The sequence below is a fragment of the Callithrix jacchus genome, chromosome 7 (assembly GCF_049354715.1).
Source record: "Callithrix jacchus isolate 240 chromosome 7, calJac240_pri, whole genome shotgun sequence".
In the NCBI taxonomy this organism is placed as follows: Eukaryota; Metazoa; Chordata; class Mammalia; order Primates; family Cebidae; genus Callithrix; species Callithrix jacchus.
Window position 1 is genome coordinate 72,927,292 of NC_133508.1, and position 9,321 is coordinate 72,936,612.

The window sequence follows — 9,321 nt, forward strand, 5'->3', positions numbered from 1 at the left end:
TCTTGTTACCTTTCCTCCCACCTCAGCTTGGCCAACTCCTAACGACACAGCCAAAAACGGCTCAGGTCCAGGCATGGTGGCTCATGCCTGTAATGCCAGCATTTTGGGAGGCAGAGGCAGGTGGATCGTCTGAGGTCAGGAGTTCAAGATCATTCTGGGAAACATGGGGAAACCCAATCTCTACTAAAAATACAAAAATCAGCTGGGCGCAGTGGCACATGCCTGTAATTCGAGAGGTTGAGGCAGGAGAATTGCTTGAACCTGGGAGGAACAGGTTGCAGTGAGCCAAGATTGCGCCATTGCACTCCAGCCTGGGTGACAGAGTGAGACTCTGTTTCAAAAAGGAAAAAAGGGGGCCCAGGTGTCTTTAAGTGACTTCCTGCTTTCCTCTTTTCTTGGAAAAGTGGCTCTTCAAAGAAAGCCTGGCTGTTGTAAGATACAAACTGTGCGCATTGCTGCTAGGCTGTAACCATCTCCACAAGAGCACAGCTATTGTGGCCCAGCCTGACTTCCAGCCCAGCCCACACCACCTGCCCTGAAAGTCCTGACATACCCAGCATGGCAAGGACACCCGAGAGTCACATGAGCTGCTCATGTGGCTGTGGCCCCAGCAAGTGGTAGCCCCCGAAGCCAGCCAGAGGGGGGCGCGAAGGGTGGGGGAAGGGCAGGCCGCTCACCTGGAAGAGGCCATGGTGGTGCACCACACCATCCTGCGTGTGCAGGAGAGAGAGCAGCGAGTACTCAGTGTGCAGCAGCATCTTGCCTTGCCGCTCCTCCTGGCTCTCTATGCCTTGGTCCCCCCTCTCCTCCAGGGTCAGGATCTTCAGGAAGGCACAAAAATAAAACCAAAACCGGAATACTTCACTTTACACAGGAGAATGCCAGAATGGGGGAAGCAGGGGGCTTTCTACCACATGACATTTGCACATAACACACCCACAAACACACTAAGTGAAATCATTTTTCTTAATATGACAGCAAGGTAATTTATGCACAGACAAAACTCCTTAAATCAGGAGCTGTTCCACGGGAGACCATGTGAACTTGATTGCTTCTCAGGAAGAAATGGCACTACTCTTGTTCACAAGTGACGCAGGTGTGAAGGTGAAGGGGGAGGGGGTTGGCATGACAGGCCCTGGTCCTGAGGCACCCTCACCCCCACATCTCACTTACCTTCAACTGATAGAAGTCATCCGTGCCATCTTTCCTTGCCAAACACTGCACAATGCTTGGCACCGGTGAGTTGCCCAGACGAGGACCTATGGCACAGAGAGCTGCTGGTCTATTTTTCAGAAGCCCTGGCTGTCATGGCGCCAGGTCACCACGTGGTCTTCCACTAAACCTTCTATTGAGGAGGACACCATAGCTCATGTGCACTGGACTGACCTCCCAAGGTCAGCTGAGAGTTTTCAAGGTCTCCCCTCCAAAAATAGAGAGAGGTATGTGTGCTCTGCCTGGAACACATCCAGCTTTTGCAGGCACATTTCTCAAAGAGAAGTTTTCAACACTGGGTGGACACTGGAATCTCTAGGAAGCATCTACTATAAACAAGAGATATAGCCGGGCATGGTGGCTCACACCTGTAATCCCAACTCTTTGGGAGGCTGAGGTGGAGGATTGCTTCAGCCCAGGAGTTTGAGACCAGCCTAGGCAACACAGTGAGACTTCTTTTCTACAAAAAATAAAAAATTGGCTGGGCATAATGGAGCATACCTGTTAGTCCCAGCTACTTGGGAGGCTAAGGTGGGAGGATCACTTGAGCCCAGAAGGTTGAGGCTGCAGTGAACTGTGTTTGTGCCACTGCACTCCAGCCAGGGCAACAGAGCAAAACCCTGTCTCAAAAAACAAACAAAACCCAAGAGATCCTGGGTCCTGTGAAGAGCAACTTTAGGGTGAGGATCCAGGAAACTATAGCTATAGCAACAGGTTCCCTGGTGATGCTGATACAGCCATCTGGCCTCTGTTCAAGTGCCAGCTTTGGGGACCTTATGTACTTCTGGAGATGCACAGTGCTCGTTGTTCTGTGACAGCACCTTGCACGAGCTTTCAGAGTGGAAATATGATGTCATAGTGCCACTGTTGTGTGAAAAACACTTTTTTTTTTGAGATGGAGTTTTGCTCTTGTTGCCCAGGCTGTAGTGCAATGGCGCGACCTGAGCTCACCATAACCTCCACCTCCCGGGTTCAAGAGACTTTCCCACCTCAGCCTCCTGAGTAGCTGGGATTACAGGTATGCACCACCATGCCCAGCTAATTTTGTATTTTTAGTAGAGATGGAGTTTCTCCATGTTGGCTAGGCTGGTCTTGAACTCCCAACCTCAGGTGATCTGCCTGCCTCAGCCTCCCAAAGTGCTGGGATTACAGGCATGAGCCACCGTGCCTGGCCAAAAAACTCTTAATGAAGCTTTGCTGCTCTTTTTTTCCTTCTTACCAGTGCAATGTTCACAGACCCACTGCTCCTAACATAGCACCCAAACTCCTTTCTCTGGCCTCCAAGGCCTTGCATGATTCACTTCCTGCCCACCTTTCTAACTGAGGATGTTCCATGCCCTGTCCCCTGCCAGACTCCAGTGGGCTCCTAATTCCCAACATGCTAAGCCCTTTCCTGCTGCTAGGCCTCTGCACGTGCTGCTGCTTCTGTCTGCAATGCTCTTCCCCAGCTTTTTCTAAAGCTGCTGCTGCTCCTCCTCAGGTGTCAGCTCACATGGCGCTTCCTCATAGAGAGGCCTTTCTTGTCTGCCCTACCTACAGGCCTTCTCATCTCATGTCATTGTGGAACCTCCTTCAAGGCTCCTGCACTGCTGGTGATGAGATGTTTACTCTGTTTCTTTTTCCAACTAGAATGTTAAGCTCTGTGAGGGCAGGAACTTGTCTGCCTTATTTACTGCTGCATCCCCGGCAAACAGCACAGGCCTGGCACGTGGTACGCACCATTAATTATGTAATGAATGATGAGCTGGAACTATCCTGTGCCTGTAAGTCCAAAATTCTGTCCCAAAGTACAACTCACACCCAGTCTCTGGCTGCAACCCTGACTATAAGCAATTTGGATTGCTGGTCCTTACACATCAGGCAGAAATGCTCTGCTGCTCCTCTGGCTAACTGCCACACCTGTGCCAGGATTTAAAGACATCTGGGAGGCTATACAAACCGCTTTGTGAAATTATGCCATCAGGAATAGCATAAAGCAGTGTCTTGGATGATGGTTCTTGGGTTTTAAATTTTTATTTTATTTTATTTTTTAGAGACAGAGTCTTGCTCTGTTGCCGAGGCTGGAATGCAGTGGCGTGATCATGGCTCACTGTAACCTCAAACTCCTGGGCCCAAGTAATCCTCCTGCCTCAGCCTCCCAAGTAGCTATGACTACAGGCATGTGTCACCATATCCAGTTAATTTTTATATTTTTCTTGTAGAGACAGAATCTCACTATGTTGCCCAAGCTTGCCAAGTCTTGAACTCCTAGCCATAAGTGATCCTCTCACCTCAGCCTCCCAAAGTGCTGGGATTACATAAGTGAGCTGCCACACCTGGCCAGATCTTGGATTCTAATGCAGCTAATGGGTTCTAATGGATGTGCTTCCTGTGGACACAGCAACACTGTAGGTGCACACATAGGATTCTCTGGGGGGAAGAGACAGAGCCTAGCTATTGGCTAAGACTGATCTAAGGCTGGTGCGGCTACAACACTGACAGCCCCTGGTGCAGAGTGACCTAAGGCTTGGGTCTTCCACTGATACAATTATACTCTGCTTCAAGCAGTGAAGCTAGGGACCAGGCCGGGGGCAGGGCAGGACCACACACTGCAGTGGGTGGGCCACCTCACTCTGATGTCTGTAAGGGTCAGATCGTGCGAGCCAATGTGCCCTGCGCCTGCCTCGCAGCACACCCATTTTTCCCAAAAGTCAGAGGCTTACCAAGGATGAATGGTCCAGCTCTCTTTGCATTATTTCCAGAAATCCCACTTCCTAGAGCCTTGGCCCTGGCCGACGTTTCCCCAGCTCCTCTGTCTGATGCTCTCCGCTTCATTCTCAGCTCTAGACAAGACAGAAAAGACCCCTTCTCACTGAGTAAGTCGGTGAGTTTCCTTATGCTAACCCAGACTGCAAGTCTTTGACTTGGGATGCGTCACACAACTGCTGATGCCGCTGTTCCGTTGCAGCTGCCACTTCCTGCTCCCAGAGGAGCCTCCAAGGCTCCAAGTGACAAAGAACCACAACTCCTTTACTTGGGATTAATTAGATGCTAAAGGCGGACAGCCTTTAAGGCAGCATATACAGGATATGGAGGCAGAGAGCCAACACACCACCACGAAGTGGCCAGTTAAATTCAGAGAGGAGAAAACTGGGCTTTGTGCAGATGCTAAAGCCAAACAGAGCCCCAAGAGACCACCACAGAGGCCGAAAGGAGAGCCAACCCCATCCAGCTGAACCCCAGCTCTAAGCAACTTCCCAAAGTGAGACCTGCCCTCCAAATACCTATGGCCTGATGAACCGAACTGCCCATTCCTGGCCCCTATCTGGACAGTGGGCCCCAGGAATGGGATGTTTGTTATAAATGAGGCCTGGGGGCTTCTTATGCCCATGGAGTTTGATGACTACTGCCCTGAGAACCCCTCTCCCCATCTTTCCTTGACTCTCTGCTCCTCTCAGATGAAAGAACCCCCCCAAAGTTGTCAATGGTGGGGTTTACTGTCTCTTCCCTCATAAATGCAAATTTTTCCTGAATTACTTTTCAGAAAAAGAAAATTCACTGTGTTTTAACAGTAAACTAAAGAACTCTACTGGAGATCGCTGAGCACTCTGATTTGCCTGATGATCCTGAAATCCTCCTACATAAAAATGAAAGGCACCAGGCATGGTGGCTCACGCCTGTAATCCCAGCACTCTGGGAGGCTGCGGTGGGCGGATCACCTGAGGTCGGGAGTTCAAGACCAGCCTGACCAACATGGTAAAACCCCATCTTTAGAAAAATAAATAAATAAAAGGTGGACATTTGGAACCAGAGGCTAAAAGACACCTCAAGACACAGATTTAAAAAAAAAAAAAAAAAAAAAAAAAAAAAAAAGATAAAAACACAAAAAAGGAGTTGCTTCTTCCAGCACTTTGGGAAAGCGGGTCCAGGGGAGACAAGGAAACAAATGTGTACAGACAAGTTCCACGTGGGGAAGGTCAGGGGTCACAGGAATGCCCAGTGTGTGCGAGGGGCTCCAGGAAAACTTCCCTAAGGATACAGGAGTGGGCCAGGCCAAGGGCAAGGACGTTCATGGTGGAAGGGCCTCAGTGCACAAACATGCCCAGGTAAGAAATGGCACGCAAGCAACCAACTCCAGGTAGTTTGTATTGCTGGAGCATCCAACATGAGGCAGGGAATGGTGAGAGGTGGCCCAGCGACACAGGCCTGACACCCACCTTAGGAGTAGAGCCTTTACCCCTCCATAATGAACTAAAAAACACAGAACCCCAGCCTGTTCCTGTCTTTTCCTTCATATAAAAGTAATTGACATTCTCTGCAGGAATGTTCGAAAAATACACATATACAAAAATAAGAAAATAAGGTACCCATGATCTCACCTCCCAGATACAACTGCTGTTAACATTCAAGGATGTTTTTCCTGTGTGTATGCTTACATAAGGTTTTTATTAATACAAATATCTGGACCACACTGTGATGCTATTTTATAAGTTTCCTTTTCTCCCACCTAAAATACATGAAGGGAGGCCAGGCGCAGTGGCTCCATGCTTGTAATCTCAGCACTTTGGGAGGCCAAGGTTGGTGTATCATCTGAAGTCAGGAGTTCGAGACCAGCCTAAACAACATGGTGAAACCCTATCTCTATTAAAAATACAAAAATTAGCTGGTTGTGATGGTGTACACCTGCAATTCCAGCTGCTTTGTGGCTGAGGCAAGAGAATCGCTTGAACCCAGAAGGTAGAGGTTGCAGCAAGCTGAGATCACGCCACTGTACTCCATCCTAGGTGACAGAGCAAGACTGTCTCAAAAAAATTAAAAAAGGTGGTGGGCGCCTGTCTCGGGAGGCTGAGGCAAGAGAATTGCTTGAATCAGGGAGCCGGAGGCTGCAGTGAGCTGAGATGGCACCACTGCATTCCAGCCTGGGGACACAGCAAAACTACATCTCAAAACAAACAATCAAACAAAAAACATTCAGAGTAAAAAAAAAAATTTTTTTTTTGAGATGAGTCACCCAGGCTGGAGCGCAGTGGCACGATCTCGGCTTACTGCAATCTCCTCCTCCTGGATTCAAGCTATTCTTCTGCCTCAGCTTCCTGACTAGCTGGGATTACAGGTGTGCGCCACCACGCCCAGCTAATTTTTGTATTTTTAGTAGAGACGGGATTTCACCATGTTGGTCAGGCTGGTCTTAAACTCCTGACCTTGTGATCCACCCTCCTCAGCCTCTCAAATTGCTGGGATTTCAGGTGTGAGAGCCACCACACCCAGCCACGGGAATTTTACAGTATGTGAAATGCATCTCAACAGACTAAAAAACAAAACAAAAACCCATTGACATCCCTGCATCACAACAGAGAGCTACACAGGCTCCTTGGAACAAATACACAGTGATTTCTCTGACCATTCCCTACTTATGGACACCTAGGTTCTTTTGATTAAAAAAAAATTAATTGTCATGCACATACAAGTATACATCTTGTCATACTTATCTGACTCCTTCTGGATAAATTCCAAGAAGCAGAACTGCATAGTCAAGTGAGGTGCATGTTTTTTTTTTTTTTTTAAATCCCCATTAGACTAATACAAGGGGGTATGTTTTTAAGGTATTTGACATATGCTGCCAGGCTGCTCCCAGGATGGCTGTGCCAATTTACAGTCCCATCAGCAGTGTGGGAGAGTGAATTCCAGAACTTGGACCAGGACTGAGTTATTTCCTTACTCTTATAAATGGCCACTTTGGTGGGGGACAAAAAGCATAGCATTTTAAAATCCATAATTCTTTCAATATTTCTGAGGTTGAATTTGTTTCATATGCTTATTGGCTGTGTCTATTATTTCTTTTATGCATTTCTTTTATATTCTTTTTCTGTTTTTTTGCTGCTATATGTGTATTAGTGTCATTAATTTTTAGAAGCTCTTTCTATATAAGAATATAGCTGACATATAGCTTTTTCATCTTTAACTTTTTTTTAACTAAAAAAAAAGGTTAAGGGTTGGGCATGGTGGCTCATTCCTGTAATGCCAGCACTTTGGGAGGCTGAGGCGGGAGGACTGCTTCAGCCCAAGAGTTCAAGACCAGCCTGGGCCATGTTTTGAGACCATTTTTAATAAAATTAACATAACATTTAAAAAATATTTTTAATTAAAATAAAGTTGACTTTCTTTTTAACAGATAAACAGTTTCTTTGTTCATCCTCCTCCTCCTCTTCCTCCTCGTCTTCATCTTCCTCTTCCATCTTTTTCTGGGCAAATTAGCAGGACCCTTTGCGCCATCATCAAACCCTCCTTTCTCGACTTACAGTCAGCAACATCCTTCTCGTACTTCTCCTTCAGCTTTGCCACTGTCATTTAGCTGATTCCTCCTCTCACCCAGCTTTTTTGCCACATCTCCAATAGAGATGCCACGGTTTGTGGACTTGATCTGCACAAAACAGGAAGAATCCAGACGGTGGCCTTTTGGGATCATTAGGATCCTTCTTCTTGCCTCCCTTAGCTGGTCCATAATTCTCCATTTCCCGATCATAATGCACTTTATCCGCCTTTGCCATGTCATCAAATTTAGATTTCTCTTTCCCGGACATTGTCTTCTACCTCTCAGAGCATTTCTTGGAAAATTCTGCAAAACTGACAGGGACCTCTGGGCATTTCTTCTTATGTTCTTCTCTGCACATCTGCACAAAGAAGGCATAAGCAGACATCTTGCCTTTTGGTTTCCTGGGGTCACCTTTAGCCATCCTGACTCTATTGTTCACTAGTCTCAGGTTGACTTTTTATGTAGTTAAATATCTGTCTTTTTCTGTGGTTTGTTTTTGCTGATATTGCTGAAAGCTGTCTCCTACTCTGAGAAAGGTGTGTCTTCAGTAAGGTGAAATCCTCACATGTTGTTGCTTTGGCCCTTATTCTAAAACCTAGGACACTGACCACACGTGGTGAACTGGAAAGTAGGAGGGATGATCCAGTGCACTGCATGTCTAATCTAGCAGGCTTGCCTCCCATCGTCCCAATTTGTTTTCAGAGCTGTGCCAGGACTTAATTTTGAGAATAACTAGGATTGTGTAACTCATTGAGCCCCAACAGTCCCCAGATGGAGCAGAAGCCACAGTTAAGGCTTGGCTGGGCCTTCTGCCAAAAAGGCTCATGCTGGAAGCATATTCAATGTCATTCACATAAAAGCAGAGAAGGGTAAAACTGCTTCTAGAAATATCTTTAAAAGCTGGGCAGTAGCCAGGTGAGGTGGCTTAAGGCTATAATCCCAGCACTTTGGGAGGCCCAGGTGGGCGGATCACCTGAGGTCGAGAGTTCAAGACCAGCCTGACCACAAAGAGAAACCCCATCTCTACTAAAAATACAATATTAGTCATGCGTGGTGACACATGCCTGTAGTCCCAGCTACTGGGGAGGTGGAGGTTGTGGTGAGCCAAGATTGTGCCATTTTATTCCAGCCTGGGCAATAAGAGCGAGACTCTGTCAAAAAGAAAAAAAGAAGCTGGGCAGTTACGTGTCTTGCACTGTGTTCCTGTTCTTTGCCTGGCTAACTACTACATATCCTTCTTAATATAAGTATCACTTCCTCAGAGGAGTCTTCCTTGATAGCCTCATGTCCAATGGGTTCCAGTTAGTCTCACTCACAGTAGGCTATAATTTTCCTCCATGGTACTTTCCAGATTCTGTAATTATGTATTTATTTGTGTTTATATGCTAAGTCTTCCCCTCTCCAAAAGAAAAATTCCACCACCACTAAACATTTCCGAAGGAAAAACACATTTATTATTTATAAACATATATGTGAAACCATTGCTGCCGGGCCGGGCACGCTAGCTCACACCTATAATCCCAGCACTTTGGGAGGCCGAGGTGGGTGGATCACGAGGTCAAGAGATCGAGACTATCCTGGTCAACAAGGTGAAACCCCATCTCTACTAAAAATACAAAAATTAGCTGGGCATGGTGGCGCACGCCTGTAGTCCCAGCTACTTGAGAGGAGGCGGAGGTTGCGGTGAGCCGAGATCACGCCATTGCACTCCAGCCTGGGTAACAAGAGTGGAAACTCCATCTCAAAAAATAAAATAAAATAAAATAAAACACCATTGCTGCCCACTGCCAGCCCAGCAGATACTCCATGAGTGACGG

At 47.0% G+C, this 9,321-nt stretch overlaps 1 protein-coding gene across 6 annotated transcripts in view; it reads right to left on the minus strand.

Annotated features, from left to right (window-relative positions):
- The window catches only part of STK40 (serine/threonine kinase 40), a 46,583-nt gene that overhangs the window by 17,494 nt on the left and 19,768 nt on the right, over positions 1-9,321 (minus strand). For 2 of the 6 annotated variants that reach the window (XM_078331245.1, XM_078331244.1), the window contains exons 2-4: positions 3,915-4,034; positions 1,174-1,259; positions 678-821 (exon numbers count right to left, since the gene is read on the minus strand). In XM_078331245.1, the coding sequence (XP_078187371.1) occupies positions 678-821; positions 1,174-1,259; positions 3,915-4,026 (342 nt within the window). In that variant the 5' untranslated portion in view covers positions 4,027-4,034. Of the gene's footprint in view, positions 1-677; positions 822-1,173; positions 1,275-3,914; positions 4,035-8,568; positions 8,656-9,321 lie in introns of all 6 variants that reach the window. The other 4 variants (XM_054259141.2, XM_054259140.2, XM_078331243.1 and 1 more) reach the window with 4 other exon arrangements.